The 20,331-nt window shown below is 39.8% G+C and overlaps 1 protein-coding gene across 1 annotated transcript; it reads right to left on the bottom strand.

Moving 5' to 3' along the window:
- Window positions 1-2,620: 2,620 nt before the first annotated feature.
- igfbp1a (insulin-like growth factor binding protein 1a) lies at window positions 2,621-6,291 on the bottom strand. Its single transcript, XM_063002180.1, has 4 exons — window positions 5,814-6,291; window positions 5,372-5,538; window positions 3,899-4,027; window positions 2,621-3,707 (listed from the first exon to the last, which is right to left on the bottom strand). The coding sequence occupies exons 1-4, from the start codon at window positions 6,184-6,186 to the stop codon at window positions 3,582-3,584; spliced, it is 795 nt and encodes a 264-aa protein (XP_062858250.1). The 5' UTR covers window positions 6,187-6,291; the 3' UTR covers window positions 2,621-3,581.
- Between the last annotated feature and the right edge of the window lie 14,040 nt (window positions 6,292-20,331).

Here is a 20,331-nt window from a genome sequence, read left to right as displayed (position 1 = left end):
CTCTAGTTTAAGTAGACAAACAGTCCAAGAATACAAATCTGCTGAAACCCTGTTTTTTTAGTAAGTACATGTCAGCTTAAGTGCTTAGTAAGGAGGTGCGTTTTTAATCTTCTTTTGAAGACAGTGAGAGACTCAGATGTTCGGACAGACAGTGAAAGTACGTTCCACCACTTGGTTGCTAGTACAGAGAAGAGGCTTGATGCTTGTCTTCCTCAAGTTCTGGGTGGAGGATCAGGTTGAGTGAGACTAGTGGCTCGAAGGTTGCCTGGTACAGAGCGGGGTGTGATGACTTCTCTAAGGTAGTTTGAAGCTGGTCCATTTTTGGCTTTGTAGGTGAGCATCAGAGTTTTAAACTGAATGCGTGCAGCTACAGGAAGCCAGTGAAGAGAACGCAGCAGTGGGGTGATGTGGTAGCATTTTAGTTGGTTAAAAACTAGGTGAGCATCTGCATTTTAAATGAGTTGCAAAGGTTTAATAGTGGACATAGGAGCACCTGCCAGGAAATAGTTGCAGTACTCCAGTCGTGAGATTACAAGTGACTGGACAAGAATCTGAGTGGCTTCCATGGAGAGAAATGATGTTGTAGAGGAGAAACCGACACAATATTGTCATGTTGGCTACATGAGAAGAGTAGGTCAGCTGGTTATCCAGGAGAACACCAAGGTTTCTTACATTATCAGATGGTCTGATCTGGGAGTCATCAAGAGAGATGACTAGATCCTGGGTTGGAGATTGATCTCCAGGAATAAGTAACAGTTGGAATTGAAAGTTTACATACACTGAAAAAAAGACAAAGAAGGGGGTGCGTGATAGATAGATATGACTCCCTCAATATGTGTGGGGGACGACAGTATTGGAAGCAAGGTTGCAGTTGGGTTTAGATTGGTTAAACGGGTACAGCCAAACACCCTCCAGATCACACACCATGCTAAATAACCCACACCTGAAATAAGCTGTAGTGGTTTTGATTACCTGTAGAATAAAATCAGCGTTTTCTTGAGGATTCCACTACTAGTAGTGCACAGTAACACAAAAATTCACGGTTCAAAAAGGTGCTTTTCTTGAAAAGGCTCTGTGAAGTTGTGGATAGGCATACATTAGTAAAAGGATATAAAAAGATTTCAGTTGCTTTAACTATCCTTCTGATTACTGCTTAGAGCATTATCAAAGAGAGGAAAATGTATGACACCACCAACACCTTGCCAAGATCAGACAGTCCTTCCAGACTGAATGACCGAGGAGAATATTGATTAGGGATAAAACCATGTCTGTATGGTTGAGATTAGTCAGAAAGAGAAAGTGTTATCCTAAAATACTTGGACTAGGAGATTCTAATGACATGTGGCAAAACGTTTTATGGTCAGATGAGACCAAGATTAAATGTTTTAGACTGAAATCCAAACGGTATCACCACCAAAAACACACTATACATAAGGTGATGCACAGTAGTGGCAACATTATGTTATGGGGATGTTTTTTCCTCAGCAGGAACTTGGCAATTGGTCAGGATTGAAAGGAAAGGGGATCATCAAAATTCTTGAGAAAAACATGCTGCACTCTGCTAGACAGCTGAAGTTGGACAGGAAGTCCACCTTGTAGCACGACAACAAACCTAAACACACTGCCAAAAACAAAGCAGTGGCTAGGGATAGGAATGTGAATGTTCTTTCCTGGCCATGACCTAGATCTGATGGATGGACTTGAAGAGAGCAACATTAGATCTGACTGAACTCAAACAATTCTGCAAGGAAGACTGAGCAAATACTCCCCAATCTAGATGTGCAAATCTGGTAGGGACATGTCCAAACAGATTGACGGCTGTATTTAAAGGAAAAGGTAGCTCTACAAGTACTACATCAGAGGACTATGTTATTCTAGTCTTCACATTAATTTGTTTCTTTTTATGTTAATTACCTCAAGAAAGATTTTGGGTATGTTCGAAAACCTAGTGAGCTGCCTTGCTGTCTTACTGTCTACATAGGCAGCTGCCTTAGTAGAGAGGATTCTAATAAGTCATTGACTTATAAGGCACGTTATTCGAACGCGCTACTCAGACAGCGATTCCATCCGTTTTTGCTAACTTAGCTAACACAGTTCGCCTCATGCCATTCAAACCAATGGGATGGAGTGGCACAACGTGCTAGCATGTCAACTAACATCTCCCTCCGTGTACCGAAAACGGTTAAATTCACCGACAAGCCCGAATTTGCAAATAAACGACACTTGTACACGTTTATACAAATTAAAAAGCAGTAATAATTTATTTATGTTTGAAAACAACTCCAACGTTCGTTTCATTGCACCGTCCGCCATGCTTTTTATTTTTCTGTGAGAAAAGTTGTGACGCACTGAATGCTGGGATTGCCTCCACCACTAAGGCAGCATCGGATGCTCACTCGTTCTTGGTCAAAATAATGTTGAAATTTTAAGATACCTTACTAGTGAGGATATTAGGGCATCTAGGATTTCAAACAGCCTACTTCTTGGGAGCGCGCGTAAGATGACTTAAAATGCTGTCTATGTAGAGAGCTCACTAGGTTTTCGAACACATCCATAATTTAAGGCTCAAAGACAAAAAGTGACTCCAAAAGGCTATGACATAAGCATACACTAGGACACCTTTGACCATTCTTTAAGAGTTTATTCGAAATGTATATATCGTGTATACTGTATATATATACAGTATATGATCAGTTGCATAAAACAGATCAGCGGTCATCTCACTTTTTTAAAGAAACTGCATCTTTAAAACAATGAACTAACCACACATAATATGTTACATTTAACACACTCAAACTTAAAATTCAACAGAAAATGACTAGTGGTCACACAGTTGCACTCACCCTAATACAAGTGGTCCTTGGCCAGTGAACAAAAAAACATCAAGAAAGCTTTCAGAAACAACACATACAACAAACCATAAAAAACAGAGGTAGGAACAGGTGGTTACCCGTTTCAGAAGATATGAAGACCAATACCCGTCATGCACTGCTTAAAAACTTATGTGTACTTCCATTTACTTGTGCAATAAGTGTGAATTATTTCACAATAAAATAGGACAAAAGAAAGCAATTAATTTACAAAAAGAAATGTTTGGAGGCGTAGGCTGACACAAAGTAGTTTGGTCATGTAGTGCTTTTGTAGAATCCTAGCAACAGTGTTGAAAGGTTAGACAGCTGCTAATGTTAATAAAACACACATATATACAAAAATGTACACCATACAAAAATAATAATTATTAATTATAAAGCATATGGAATAAATACTTTCACCCTTTAAAAATTATAAGAATACATTCAGTTTAAATAAATACACATGGATGCAGTATGTAAATACAGAAATATTCATAATCCTTTCAGAAAATAGATTATTTTATGGTGGGTTTAGTGAACTAGTATTCACTACTTTAAAAGTGTACCTGAATAAAATAAAACCATGTAAAAAAATACAAAATAAATAAATAGGAAATAAAAAAGATGGTATATGGCATTTGGTTATTTAGATGTGTAAGATGTGTTTAGTCCATCAGTGGTGGAGCTCCTTAGGGCTCTAATCTAATATGTGTTTGTGTGATGGTGTGGTCAGTGATTGAGTTCCTGAGGGCATTCAGCATCTGTAGGCAGTTCACTAGAACCCACAATCTTTTTTCCATTCCAGGATGACACACACCAGCACTTCCCCCTTTGGCCATCCAAAGATGATTCACACTGCAGAAAAACAAGACACTTTGATTTTATCTTCAAATCTTTTTAATGAGGTATGTCACATTGAGTTGTATAACATCACCAGAAACTAAAATTAGCCTAAACAACCAAGTCTTTATTAGACAGATTCTAATTTACCCTTTCAAAGATTGTTTATTTTAAAAATGTAGTGCAGCTTGGGCTGATTTGCTTACCTGTTTGGCTTTGTATAGTCCATGTTTATCGCAGTTTGGCAAATAGAATTTGGTCAGCTTCTCATCCAGCTTTTGTTGGGATCGAGCTATCTTATCAAGAGCTCTCTGAAGCTCTACATGGCAGGGCCCCTGAAAATTAAACAAATGTCCTTTTAAAATCTTATAAAGTAAAGACAGCACCAGTGTCCTGGAAACCTGGCGCAATATCGCACCTCTGGTCACTGTCTGTGAGGAGATCACTCTGGATTTCCTCTGGGAACTGGTTTCCTCACACTCCCACAGTCAACTGGCAAAAGTCTTTTTTTTTTATTCTAGGTGTGTTTAAGTGAGTAAATGGGTGTGTGTGGCACCCTGAGGCACAAACCAACTGCAAACCAGGAGGAAGTAGCCATTAGAAATTAATTGATTAATAAATAAATATATTTAGAATTATCTTTCTCTTTGTATATATACATTTAAATTTAAATTAAATTGCTGATTAGCAACAGAACTGTTATTTGCCATCAGTTCAAATAATCTCAATTATCAATCTCAATCATCTTTAATATCTGATAGTAGTTAGATAGATGGTGGTGATTATATTGTGACAGACATATGTATGTAGTTTATTGTTTGTGCATCTTAGTAATTGGTTTTAAATATTAAATGTATTGTTTATGTCACTATGAGTGACAATATTATTTATTAATTCCTTTTAAATTGCTTTAAACTGGTCTGTGTGGCACAGTATCTAGTGCCACCTGGAAACACTACGTTTGGGCATCCTATTGCAGGGCAACATACACACATTTACTCACTTGTTTACACCAAAGTGTAATTTGAAGAGGTCGAGCATCCTTATGTATGTTTTTGAAAGGTGTTTGAAAATCGAGGTACCCAGAGGAAACCCACACAGACACAGAAAGAATTAAAAAAAAAAAAAAAAACAGTGAACAGAGGTAAGGATCGGACCAAAGTACCCAGGACCCATGTTGCTGGGAAGGGCCTACTATACCAGCTGCACCACTATGCTGTCTGACAAAGAATTATGTATGTATCTGATTATATAATAAAGACTATTATAATATTTGAATAATAGATGAATAAATGTGACCATTAACGAACCACTATTATAATAGATGAATAAATGTGACCATTAACGAACCACTATTTTGCCAGGTTAAACACTCGCTCTTAAAGCAAATGTGGTATTCTTCTGCCATCTAGTGGTTGAAAGTGGTTACAGCAGGTAAGTATGAGTGCCTCCTATTAACTGGATCCATGCAGTACTTGGTCCGTACAAATTAAAAGTATATATATATTAAAAGTATATATATATGTATATATATATATATATATATATATATATATATATATATATATATATATATATATATATATATATATATATATATATATAAAACTACACTAACAACTAAAATAAAACTATTAAACTGTAATGTGCAATTATATATAATAATGCATTGTCCCTACCTGCTCAACCAGTTTTCTTCTGTATGAGTTCACTTTGGACTTCATGCTTTCCTGAGCGTTGGTGGCGATCCATGGGTCAAAGGGTTTAATGTGGCCCGGCACAAAGACCGGCGAGGTGGCATCGTGTCCAGCACCTGCCCCGGTTCTACCATCAACCACAGACTGATCTGGAAACGAAATGGGAAATAATATGACTAAAGATCGGACACATTAGGGTGTATTAAATTGGTGCATGCAGCAGACTCTTTGAAAGGGGGGAGGGTGAGGGGGTAGAAAAGGATAATGGATTTTTAGAATTGAATCAAATAATAAAAGAGTTGAGTTAAGATAAGTTGAATCATTGTAAAATCAAGACATGGACGCACTTTGGCAAACATTTCGACTCCTTTTATCCCTTACTGATCTAATAAAGGTAGTGTTCTAAAACCATCTGCCTTCCTACCTGGTGCCGGATGCGTGCGGCTCTGCACGTCCTCCTCAGTCTCCGTGCACACTGCGTGGCCCCGGGTGAGCGCGTGCAGGGGCCTCAGATCTCCAGGTGCGGGAAGGCAGCGCAGTCCAGATCCGCACGGTGCCGTGTAAATACCGCAAGCATCCCCGCGTTTAAGCGCGCACACCATACAGCAACCGCAGCCCGGTTCTTTCAGCACCTCTCCACAGATCTCAGCATCCACCGGCGGACATTCGGCTACACGCTCCGCGGTGCAGGACGCGCACCGGATAGGCTCGAGCAGCGGCGAAGCGCGGAGCTGTGACGCCCAGAGCAGTGCGCCAAGTGCCAGCGCCCGGAAAAACTTCAGAAACACTCCGCTCATACCAAAACGCAAAAAAAACGCAAACGTCTAGAGAATGGATTAATCCTAAGCGCGAGCTCTACCCAGCACTGCACACCCCTGTTTGCACCCAGTGAAAAGTCTAAGCTCTCGTGCTCGGCGCGCGGCACTATTTATACGCCCTTTCAGCGCATGTTTGACGCGCCCAGCGATATTATCGATCTGTGAAAAGAAGGAGTCGGGATCCCACACTGCTCTGATTGGACACTGAGTTTATTTTCATACACCGCACACACGATGCGTCAATATTTGCTATGGCGACACGTGGTGCCCAAGTTAGGAACATAACAGAAATTGAGTGACGCAACTTTTGTATGAGCTTGCGTTTGAATTATTACTTCACACAGCAGCAGGTTCTGACTTACTGTGACGAAAACAAGTTAACGTGATCACATGCAAATTACTCTGTTATCTGCATTAGTGTCAGTAGATATTACATTAAACTAAAGAAATTTATGAGCCTCATATTACAAAAGAATGTCTTTCTTTGTCATATATACATATACAGGTGTACAGTAGAATGAAATTCTTTTCTTTTTTTTTTCTTTTTTTTTTGCATATCCTAGTTTGTTTGGAAGTTGTAGATCAGAGCGTGAGCAGGCAGGGTTAAGGGCCCAACAGTGTCTGCATGGCAGAGCTTAGATTTGAACTCTCAACCTTTCAGTTGATAGCCCAAAGCTCTACCCACTAGGTTACCACTGTCCAGGAGTGGACATATTAAGAATAATAAGAGTAATTAATAAGTCTTTCTTGCAGTCTGATAAATAACAGTAACAAACACAGTAACAGTAAGTGGTGGCAGAAATACATGGTATTAGGTATTAATATCGTTCTAAAGTCTTAGTAAATAATGTTTTACATATTTCTTCCACTTTATCAGTTACAGTGTATCACAAAAGTGAGTACACCCCTCACATTTCTGCAGATATTTAAGTATATCTTTTCATGGGACAACACTGACAAAATGACACTTTGACACAATGAAAAGTAGTCTGTGTGCAGCTTATATAACAGTGTAAATTTATTCTTCCCTCAAAATAACTCAATATACAGCCATTAATGTCTAAACCACCGGCAACAAAAGTGAGTACACCCCTTAGTGAAAGTTCCTGAAGTGTCAATATTTTGTGTGGCCACCATTATTTCCCAGAACTGCCTTAACTCTCCTGGGCATGGAGTTTACCAGAGCTTCACAGGTTGCCACTGGAATGCTTTTCCACTCCTCCATGACGACATCACGGAGCTGGCGGATATTCGAGACTTTGCGCTCCTCCACCTTCCGCTTGAGGATGCCCCAAAGATGTTCTATTGGGTTTAGGTCTGGAGACATGCTTGGCCAGTCCATCACCTTTACCCTCAGCCTCTTCAATAAAGCAGTGGTCGTCTTAGAGGTGTGTTTTGGGTCATTATCATGCTGGAACACTGCCCTGCGACCCAGTTTCCGGAGGGAGGGGATCATGCTCTGCTTCAGTATTTCACAGTACATATTGGAGTTCATGTGTCCCTCAATGAAATGTAACTCCCCAACACCTGCTGCACTCATGCAGCCCCAGACCATGGCATTCCCACCACCATGCTTGACTGTAGGCATGACATACTTATCTTTGTACTCCTCACCTGATTGCCGCCACACATGCTTGAGACCATCTGAACCAAACAAATTAATCTTGGTCTCATCAGACCATAGGACATGGTTCCAGTAATCCATGTCCTTTGTTGACATGTCTTCAGCAAACTGTTTGCGGGTTTTCTTGTGTAGAGACTTCAGAAGAGGCTTCCTTCTGGGGTGACAGCCATGCAGACCAATTTGATGTAGTGTGCGGCGTATGGTCTGAGCACTGACAGGCTGATCCCCCACCTTTTCAATCTCTGCAGCAATGCTGACAGCACTCCTGCGCCTATCTTTCAAAGACAGCAGTTGGATGTGACGCTGAGCACGTGCACTCAGCTTCTTTGGACGACCAACGCGAGGTCTGTTCTGAGTGTACACTGCTCTTTTAAAACGCTGGATGATCTTGGCCACTGTGCTGCAGCTCAGTTTCAGGGTGTTGGCAATCTTCTTGTAGCCTTGGCCATCTTCATGTAGCGCAACAATTCGTCTTTTAAGATCCTCAGAGAGTTCTTTGCCATGAGGTGCCATGTTGGAACTTTCAGTGACCAGTATGAGAGAGTGTGAGAGCTGTACTACTAAATTGAACACACCTGCTCCCTATGCACACCTGAGACTTAGTAACACTAACAAATCACATGACATTTTGGAGGGAAAATGACAAGCAGTGCTCAATTTGGACATTTAGGGGTGTAGTCTCTTAGGGGTGTACTCACTTTTGTTGCCGGTGGTTTAGACATTAATGGCTGTATATTGAGTTATTTTGAGGGAAGAATAAATTTACACTGTTATATAAGCTGCACACAGACTACTTTTCATTGTGTGAAAGTGTCATTTTGTCAGTGTTGTCCCATGAAAAGATATACTTAAATATCTGCAGAAATGTGAGGGGTGTACTCACTTTTGTGATACACTGTATAAAGCATTTGTAAGGAATGCTAATCCTAATACAAACCCCATTCCAAAAAGTTGGGAGAAGAATCTGTGATTTGTTAATTTTTTTTTTTTTTATGCCAGCAAAACACGGCAGCAAAAAATCTGGAAATTAGGTTTGTAATTGTAATGGTCTGTCACTAAAGTCAGTTTTTGAATGGTACTTTTGGCTTGATGCCAAATGACTAATGTGATAAAAATTATAAAGAAGTCTGGCAAATAACAGTAACAAACACCGTAACACAGTAGGTGGTGGCAGAAAGACAGGGTATTAGATATTAATATCATTCTAAAGTCTTGGATATAATGTTTTATATATTTCTCCTAATTTATCAGTTATAAAGCATTTTGTAGGGGATGCTTTATAAGGAATATTAAGAATACACTTGAAGAATCAGATTCAGTGTATTCAGGAGTCATCCTTTTTGCATGACCATTTTTTTGTAGTTTACAAAAGGTTTGTGTTTGATAATGCTATAATTGGACATCAATCCTGCAGGAAAGGAAAATTATTAGTAGTAAGACAATAATTTTTTTAAATCCTAATACAAACCCCATTCCAAAAAGTTGGGAGAAGAATCTGTGATTTGTTCATTTTCTTGAATCCTTATTTAACTAATCGAAGCAGAAAGGAAAGATATCCAATGTTTTCACTGTTTGAAATCAACTTGATTGTGTTTTGTAAATAGAAACACATTTAGAATTAGAAAAACACTCCAATAAGTTGGGTCCAAGTTGGGTCTAAAAACAAAACAAAAAAATCTAGAAATGGGGTTTGTAATTGCAACAGGTCCTGTCTCTAAAGTCAATTTTTGAATGGTACTTGTTAAGCTTTGACCAAATGACTAATGTGATAAGGATTCTAAAGTAGTCTAATAAATAACAGTAACAAACACAGTAACACAGTAAATGGTGGCAGAAAAACAGGGTATTAGGTATTAATATCATTCTTAAGTCTTGTAAATAACTTTTTATGTATTTCTCCCACTTTATCAGTTATAAGGCATTTGTGAGGAACTGCACAGCTGTTTAGAATAAAACATATGACCCTGAGGCTGTTTTACTCATGTAATTAACGTCTTACTTCTCTTTAACAAAACGTTTAGAGATATCCAAACTAACCTTAAAGTAACTTCAAATAACCGTGTTCCGGACGCTGACTGACTGACTCAGTACGTGTGCATGTATATCCGTTAGTAAGGAGGACGGGTGTGGGTGTATCAGGACGCACAGCGACCCTGTGTTCAGCTACGTGAGCCTCACTAAGGAATTGATGGGGGTTTATTCCGGTGCTAAATGAGCGCTATTGTACCAGCACTGGTCAAAAACCATGACAATAAACCCGGCATGACGCTGCGGAGAAAGCTCGAAAGAGACACGAGAGCTGGCACGTCTCCTATGCCTTCCAAATCACCTGCTTCCTCACCACGTCATGTTTAGTATAGCCAAGCCTTTAGTAAGCTTTGTTCACACAACAAACATAGAAGTAGCAAAAGACTTGTACAGATCCATGACCAAACTCATTCCAGTCACCATACTGAATATCATGTTAACACTTTAACAGCTAATCAAATTAGTCTTGTAGACATACCTTGTTATTTATAATAGTTATTTTAATAGTTATTGTTATATTTAATAGTGTAACATATTAACATATCTGTCATTAACACAGTCTATTTTATTAATTATGTCATGTTTTGAAATGTTATGTGGTCATGTTATATTATATTAAGTTTTAATGTCATAAATAATCCAGAGAAAAATCATCTTTAAAATTTTTAACGAGAGATTTGTTTATTAAATCCATTTTACAAAAAAGTAATATCAAATCAAAGAATAATACTTTTTATAGGTTATAAAAATATGTGTAGTTAGAAATTTGTAAAACTATATTGGAAAATTAAATATTTGAGCATTAAAAAAGGAGGAAGATTTTTTGACTTACACTTACGTTTAAAAGAAGCAAAAATAAAAAGTTATTACAATGATTATTATTGTCTTTATATTCCCACTGAAGTTAAGAGTTTTTAGTTTTTTGTTTAGTATTACAACAAAATGTTTTGTTTATTATTTAAAATAAGTTTTAATTTAGGATTTTAACATATTTGCCAAGTGGGGTCTAAAGTGTCAGCACTATAATAGACAAAAGAAATTAAGCATCACTACAGTCAGTCATTTTTGGGATTTGTTAAAGACAGAAGATTCCTGTTTTTTACAGCATGCATTTGTTCCACAAGCACACCCATAGCATGATGCTGCCACCACCATGTTTCATTATAGGCGATTTGCAGTGCATGTTTTTTACCAGTTCATTCATTTAATAAGACCAGAGAATTTTTATCCTTACATTGTGGAGTCCTTTACATGCCGTTTAGCAAAATCGAGTTTTTTATTTATTTATTTTGCCATAATGATTTGATTTAAGAAGTGCTGCACGGATGGTTGTCCTCAGGTTCTCCCCTATCTGCACAAGATTTTTGAAGTGGTTCTTTCCTACCTAGCAGACCAAGTCCTTCTTGCCTGAATGCCTCTGGGAGGGTTCAAGGTTGTGCTAAGCTACTTTCACTCCAAGCTTATCAAAGCCATAGTGGTCCTGGGAACATTGTTTTTATATCTGTGCCTTGATCTATGCCTTGCTAAAATTTATTCACACAGATTTACATACAGTTCCTTGGATTTTATGGCTTGGTTTTCCTAACAATAGTGCAAATATTGGACCCTGAGAGACCCAGATGTGTGCTTGTCTATACTATGTCAATTCAATTCAGCTGGCAACAGGTGGACTCCAGTTGAATAATTATCTCAAGGATAATTAAAGCAAACATGATGTACATGACCACAATTTGGAGCACCACAGCAAAGGGTATGAATGGAGCGTGTGCAGCTCTTTGTTCACATCACCAAACTGAACATCTCCAAAACGCTGGGCATCATGTGCATTGACACTCTTTAACAAGCTTAATGGAGTAAATAGAGAAACTTTAGCAAGGGAAAAGTGAATAAACATGGGTTAGAGTAAACAGCGTTTTGCTCTTAAAGCCTTGTAAGCCTTAGAGTGGGCATTAGTTCAGTCAGAAAACAAATTAATCAGAGCTGACTCATGCAGGGTCAAGGCCAGGTCCACAATCAAAGAGAAAGGCAGACACTAACATATACACACGCAGCAGCGGCCTGTAGTGTAAAAACAAAGAGAGATGATACTAACAAATCATATATTTGCTGTTCATTCCCCCTACCCCCATCATTCAGTTTGAGAACACAAGGACACTGCCGTATAAGGTAATGTAAACTCAAAGACATCTGAGTGTTTAGCTTGAGAAGGCATTTCAGGACTGGAAAACAGACATGCACTTACACAAAACAGCTCAGAAAACATTCGAATTTTCTCTAATGTGGCATTTTTGTGTTCAATCATTATACAAATGTAATACAAGACAAAATACATTTTAAAGGTTTATTTATTAAAGGCAAGGTTATGCAACATATACCACATTTGTGAAAAAGGAATTCCCTTCTTCACGCTAAAATTCTAAATTGATTGTGCTCCTGCTGTCCTAAAGCAACAATTTGCATTTGCTTTTAATTGCAAGAGCTCACTCTTTTACACAACTCTGGATGCATTGTGCCCACTTTTCTTAGCAAAATTGCTTTTATTTTACATCCATTGGAGAGCTATTTTGCACTTCAGATCATCATCTTGTTGCACAACCCAAATGTGATTGAGCTTTACATTACATGTTTGATAACTGGATATTCTTGTTTTGGTAGAGAGCAAATTCATCGTTCTGGTAATTACAGAAAGTCATTTAGGCTTTGAAGCAGCAAAGCATCCTCACATCACAACAGCACCATCTGTTCTTACTGTGTAACAGTTTATTAAGTTCAGGCCCAACATTTTTTGGGGCAAATTTGAGATGTCTTCACCCTGCCAGCACTCTAATCTCACATATTGCATACAGAGAGACACGCTATGCTGCTCCATATCCCCCCCTTCCTTTATGCAGACACTTCAACCAGCCAGCACAGGTCACTCCCTCAAACAAAGCCAACTGTGTCTGTGGGACATGTGGCCAGGTTGAATGCGCAGCTGAAATTTAAACTAGAAAGCTTGACATCTCAGCAGCGGTGGTGGCCTAGCACATTAGACCACTACTACTAAGCACCCCAGCATTAAGGAATATGACAAATTAATCTTGATCTGGTAGATTCACTGTAAGAGGTTTAAGAAAGTCAGTCAGGCTTTGAAGTAGCAAAACATCCTCACATCATAATAGCACCATCTGTTCCTACTGTGTAATGAGTTGTGTACTGTTTACTAGGTTAAAGCCCAATGTAACCCATACCTTTTCAAACGTTCCTCCACAGATCATTCTGCCAAAATGAGGCAAATTTGAGATCTTTACCCTGCCAGCACTGTAATCTCACATATTGTATACAGAGAGACACATTATGCTGTCCCATTAATCTGGATCTGGTAGATTCACTGTAAGAAGTTTAAGAAGTGGGTGCCCAGGTGCCACAGCGGAATATTCCGCTAGTACACCAGCGGCGAGATTCTGAACTCCTCGGTTTGACACTCAGCGCTGTCACCGGTCGGCTGGGCGCCATCTAGCGGGCATAATTGGCAGTGCCTGCAGCAGACTTCGTTTCTGCTAGGGCAGGATAACTGGACTATGTGGGTGGGGTCTTCAAATGCTGTGTAAGGACCCTTATTAGCAGATAGAGAGGCGCCTGTGGTTCCGCTAAGGGCTGCGCGTGGGTCAGAGGAGATGTGAGCAGCAATATACCCACCTTGACTGCAATCAGGGATCCCCCAGCAGTGGAAGATAAATTGACAACGCTAAATTGGGAGAACATGGGAGAAAATGCAAAAAAGAAGTATAAGAAGAAGTACCTATCATTTGGGCGGCACGGTGGCTCATTGGGTAGCACTGTCGCCTCACAGCACAGAGGTCCTGGGTTTGATCCCCAGGTGGGGGTCCGGGTCCTTTCAGTGTGAAGTTTGCATGTTCTCCCATAGTCCAAAAACATGCAAGTGAGGTGAACTGGATATACTAAATTGTCCATTACTGTGTTTGACATTAAAACTTGTGAACAGATGAATCTTGTGTAACCAGTAACTACCTGTCCTGTCATGAATGTAACCGAAGTGTGTAAAACATGACGTTAAAATCCTAATAAAACAAACAAACCTATCATTTTGGTTGTAATGTTTTGACATGTTTAAATGTAATGTTTAAATTAAGTTACATAACATTGTGTCTGTAAATATTTTGATGGTATTAAGCTGACAATACAAAGCTTTTCTTAGCGACATGAATGAGTTTAGTCTAGTTTATGGGGGTGTCTCTTTGTGCACTGGGTTTGAGGTTAAATAAGGTAAAGTGCATAGACTTTTTTTCATGCTTCCTTTTGTCGAAAGAATTCTTCCTGACTGGAAATGGTCTTTAGTCATGTATGGCAGAGGATAGGAAGCTAATGTAATTAGTCCATCTTAAATCACCCTGTGACACACACAACAACACATTCACATACTTAGTCACACACACACACACATCTCCTCATGTGATGTGCTTAACATGGTCAGCCAAAAACAACACATACGCACATGTCAAGGAAACAACTGTACTTTGTGACTGATTTCACATCACAGCATGCATTTCCCTCTATTCTTATATGTCCTTTGAACCCCTGTGCTATACAGGTCAACTGTACATATATAATAAATGTTAGATGACAAAATAATCCCTCTTGTCACACTCAGTCATTAATTGCAGCCTGCAGACTGTCATTATCTTTTTAATCTGTCAGATCCAGACATGTTGTCAATCAGCAATCAGATTTTCTGTAATAATTGAGGTATCTTTGTCATATTTTCTGTGTGAGTATGTGTGGGAAACCCTTTCCACATGCACTCCCATGCATAGCCATCTATTGTGTATGGCTTCCTTTGGCTTCTCTTTCCAGTGTTTATTTGAGTAATGTTAAAATCCAGGCATACCCAACACTCATTCATATACATAAACACACACCCACACCACACAAACTGTACACAATGGTGTGTGGCTGCCATTGGTTCCATCATTACTCCCAAAATGCATCTGCTAAAAAATGTTGGCATCAGCCTTGTAAACTCGACTTCCCCGAATGTAATTGTTTATTGTATTTAGCCAATAAAGAAAACACACACATCTACACACACACAGTTGGCACACTTTTTTGTAGCTCCACTTGGCCTGCCTGTATGTCTTTGGACTTGTGAGAGGAAACAGGAGCACCTGGAGGAAACCCATGCGGACACAGGGAAAACATGCAAACTCCAAACAGAAAGGACATAGTGGGAAGCGACTGTGCTACCCTCCATGCCACCATCCCAAAGATTTGTAACCTCTACAGGTTCTACAGAAGTTGGAAGGTAAATGCAAACATTCATTTTTATCTATCACATCATCTTGGTTAGAATGGATGGGTCCAGAGCCACCTGGAAACCCTGGGTGCAGGGCAGACACCATGCCCAGGGTTGTAAATTCCTTGTTCCTGTACTTAAAACATTGTGGAAGTTGCTGTACTTTACTAAAGTATAAAAGTTTCAGTTTAACTTCACATTTTTATGAAAATAACTATGTTCGAAATTTTGGTGGGTCATTTTTTTGGGAAATTTATTAGAAAACTGTAGTGTGGCCAAGTGTTTATGGCTCTGTAGCTTTTTAATCATGTGTTTATTAATTTTGCCCCTTAAATCTCTATGAAACTCCTTTATCTTCACAATGGTTGCTACCCATTATTATAATATCTCATTTAATTACATTTAATTATGAAATCACGTGCAACTTCAACAAGAAACTTCAACAAGAAACCATAATATCATAAACTATATTGTTTTATTTGGATTTTAACGTCATGTTTTACACTTTGGTAACATTGATGACAGGAACGGTAGTTACTCATTACACAAGGTTCATCAGTTCACAAGGTTATATCAAACGCAGTCATTGACAATTTAGTATCTCCAATTTACCTCACTTGCATGTCTTTGGACTGTGGGAGGAAACCAAAGCACCCAGAGTAAACCCACGCAGACACGGAAAGAACATGCAAACTCCACACAGAAAGGACCCAGACCGCCCCACCTGGACCTTCTTGCTGTGAGGCGACAGTGCTACCCACTTAGCCACTGTGCCGCCCCATAAACTATATGGCCAAAATGCGGACACCTTATGTTGCTTGTTATTGTTTTGTTCTAACAGATCAACACATATCAAAACTGTAACTGTAACCAATTATTCAGGCTAAAATTAAGCTCCTTTCGTTCCCTGTTCATTGTCCTGACCTCAACTTTGTAGTTCTACAATTACTGACTGTAGTCCATCTGTTTCTCTGCATGCTTTGTTTGCCCCCTTTCATGCTGTTCTTCAATGGTCAGGACTCTGCCAGGACCACCACAGAGTAGGTATTAATAAGGTGGTGGATGATTCCCAGCACTGGCGGTATGAGTGGATAAGACACAGCAGCACTGATGGAGTTTTTAAACACCTCACTGTCACTGCTGGACTGAGAATAGTCAACCAACCACAAACATTCAGCCAACAGTGCCCTGTGGGCAGCGTCCTGTGACCACTGATGAAGGTCTAGAAGATGACTAACTCAAACAGCAGCAATAGATGAACGATTTTCTCTGACTTTAGATCTAAAAGGTGGACCAACTAGGTAGGAGTGTCTAGTAGAGTGGACAGTGAGTGGACACAGTATTTAAAACCTCCAGCAGCGCTGCTGTGTCTGATCCACTCATACTAGCACAACACACACTAACACACCACCACTATGTCAGTGTCATTGCAGTGCTGAGAATGATGCACCACCTAAATAATACTTGCTCTGAGGTGGTCCTGTGGGGGTCCTGACCATTAAAGAACAGGGTGAAAGCAGGTTAAAAAAGCATGCAGAAAAACAGATGGACTACAGTCAGTTATTGTAGAACTACAAAGTGCTCCTATATGGTAAGTGGAGCTGATAAAATGGACAGTGAATTTAGAAACAAGGAGGTGGTTTTAATGTTATGGCTAATCAGTGTATGGACATGTGCTAAAAAGTCAAGTCTGAGCCAGAGAACCAATTAGTTAGGTTGAACTCAACAATTCTGCCAAGACATGGTCAAAGATCCAACCCATGTTGTGTCAAAGGTTTGTTAATGGCTATACAGAGTTTTAGTTGAAAATAATTAATGACAGCCATTACATACATGTCACTCACAAGTATATGTAAACCCTTGATCTCCACTGTACATGTAATATACTTTTAAATGTAGGTAGCATAGTCGTGGAGTTTAAATTTTACTACTGCATAAGTGTGTACTTTTTCAACACTGGTACAAATACCTGAAAACTTTCCTGTGATAAGTACAACACTCTATAGCACTGTTGCATCAGTTGTTTAAAGATTTATGTTTTAACCGTTAAATGCTACGTCTTTCCTCCCACGCTGTGCTCCTTTGTCTTGTGTATACAGTAACACTTCTTTACGTCACTCCCTAACAGTCAGTGTTGAGTAACTCTAACTGAACATTCCTATCAGCTTAGAGGCCCCGTCCTCCTCCACACTCGCTTCTGATGTTCCTTCCATACTGCACGTGTATATAAACACATAACTCCTGTACAGTATTACACGATTATCAGATGTTAAATACACTGATCAGCCATAACATTAAAACCACCTCCTCGTTTCTACACTCACTGTCCATTTTATCAGCTCCTTTTACCATATAGAAGCACTTTGAAGTTCTACAATTACTGACTGTAATCCATCTGTTTCTCTGCATGCTTTGTTAGCCCCCTTTCATGCTGTTCTTCAATGGTCAGGACTCTCCCAGGACCACTACAGAGCAGGTATTATTTAGGTGGTGGATGATTCTCAGCACTGCAGTGACAATGACATGGTGTGTTAGTGTTTGTTGTGCAGGTCTAAGTGGATCGGACACAGCAGCGCTGTTGGACTTTTAAAATACTGTGGCCACTCACTGTCCACTCTATTAGACACTCCTACCTGGTTCGTCCACCTTGTAGATGTAAAGTCAGAGACGATCACTTATCTATTGCTGCTGTTTGAGTTGGTCATCTTCTAGATCTTCATCAGTGGTCACAGGACACTGCCCATGGGGCACTGAGTGCTGCATGTATTTGGTTGGTGGACTATTCTCAGTCCAGCAGTGACAGTGAGGTGTTTAAAAACTCCATCAGCGCTGCTTATCCACTCATACCAGCACAACACACACTAACACACCACCACCATGTCAGTGTCACTGCAGTGCTGAGAATGATCCACCACCTAAATAATACCTGCTCTGTTGTGGTCCTGGGAGAGTAATGACCACTGTTTGTTTGTTTATTAGGATTTTAATGGCATGTTTTACACTTTGGTTACATTCATGACAGGAACGGCAGTTACTCATTACACAAGGTTCATCAGTTCACACAAGGTTCTATCGAACACAGTCATGGACAATTTAGTATTTCCAATTCACCTCATTTGCATGTCTTTGGACTGTGGGAGAAAACCGGAGCACACAGAGTAAACCCACACAGACACGGGGGATCAAACCCAGGACCTTCTTGCTGTGAGGCGACAGTGCTACCCACTTAGCCACTGTGACGCCCTCCTGACCATTGAAGAACAGCATGAAAGGGGGCTAACAAAGCATGTAGAGAAACAGATAGACTACAGTCAGTAATTGTAGAACTACAAAGTGCTTCTATGGTCAGTGGAGCTGATAAAATGGACAGTGAGTGTAGAAACAAGGAGATGGTTTTAATGTAATGGCTGATCAGTGTATATGGCCTGAAGTGCAGGAATGAATGTACTGTATATCAACATATATTTATGAATATATATTTTTTAGATGAAGGGAGTCAAGCAGGTGTTATTAAATTTCGTATACCAAAAAGGCACCTGTCAAAGAAAGTCAGTGAACGGTTGCATTGCAACAGACAGTTCAACACGTTCTCAAACACTGGTCAGCGTTAAAGTGCAGATTTAGTGTCTGAAAACTGACAAAAAGCAGAAATGGCTGCAACTTATGGACTAATCTGTGGATGGACTTGCATTCCCTAAATCAAGGATTCATAAACTGCAAATCAATGCCCTAGATATTTAAAACTGACCTGCTCACAGCAGACCTTCTTCTTTATGTTGGTTGCAAAGGGCTGCAGGCTAGCACAAGGTTTCTTTAACACATGTAAAGCCATTGTCCAGCTCATTAGACCAGCTTATTAGCTCTTTTTCTTAGTGAAAGTCTCACCACGTATGGAGGACAACCATATTCCTTCTCTAGCGCTTGTGCCAAACACTCACAGTCAGTGTTGCAGTAGCAAGTAGGTGATTTCCCATCAAGCGGACATGGCCAACAAACTGCTGCTCCACCCAGACACCTCAAGTGACCTTACTAAACACCTTTACCCAAAACAGGGCAGCACGGTGGCTAAGTGGGTAGCACTGTTGCCTCACAGCAAGAAGGTCCTGGGTTTGATCCCCAGGTGGGGCGCTCCGGGTCCTTTCTGTGTGGAGTTTGCATGTTCTCCCCGTGTCCGCGTGGGTTTCCTCCGGGTCCTCCGGTTTCCTCCCACAGTCCAAAGACATGCAAGTGAGGTGAATTGGAGACACAAAATTGTCCATGACTGTGTTTGATATAACCTTGTGAACTGATGAAGCTTGTGTAATGAGTAACTACCGTTCCTGTCATGAATGTAACCAAAGTGTAAAACATGATGTTAAAATCCTAATAAACAAAGAAACAAACAAATCACCCAAAACAGCTTTTCTACAGTGTGCGCTTAGTGCGTTTCTCATTAGACTTGTTCACCTAAATACTGATTCTTTTTATACAGCAAAATCACTGGGACCTGGTCCCATCTAAAATAATTTAATTATTAAAGCAGGTGCAATACTAAATAAATTAAATGCTGAATAAATGTAAGGGTTTGGTCGAAGTTGGTATTAGTGTTAGCGGCGGGGTTATTCACCCTTAACTGGCTTTCACATAATCAAAACATGCAGCAGTGAACAGTTTGTGCACATTCACCTTTTGATAGTGTGTGACCCTCCATGACACACTCCATGACACCCAAAAAACAGTAACATATCACACACAGTGACACAGCAAAACTCACACAACTATTGTTAAGCAACACATTTGCTGTTCTGATCCATGACTTCACTGATGCTTGAGTATTTGCTGTTTGTAATTGTCAGTCAGCTTAGTAAGTGGAAATCATTAGCCAAGTCCTGACCTGCGACCCGAACAACACTTCTCAACATGCCTTCATACGTCACCACGTGCACGGCACACACACACACACAGAATAAGGAGGCGTCTTACACATTCCAGTAAAAACACTGACAAAGAAAAAGATTTGAATATTTGTTGAGTGAAAGTTGATTAGAGTTTAACTGTGCCTGCTGGTAAAATAACTGTAAACATTTTAATTGACATGATGATGGTAGGTTCTAATCCCTTATCGGGATTAGCCATACAAGTCCAAACCTGTCACTCTTTCACAGTTGAAAGAAAATTCCATTTAGCAGATGCCTTTTCA

This window comes from Trichomycterus rosablanca, chromosome 9 (genome assembly GCF_030014385.1).
Source record: "Trichomycterus rosablanca isolate fTriRos1 chromosome 9, fTriRos1.hap1, whole genome shotgun sequence".
NCBI classification, from domain to species: Eukaryota; Metazoa; Chordata; class Actinopteri; order Siluriformes; family Trichomycteridae; genus Trichomycterus; species Trichomycterus rosablanca.
Note: the sequence above shows the minus strand (reverse complement) of the source record. Positions and strands in the feature narration are given on the sequence as shown.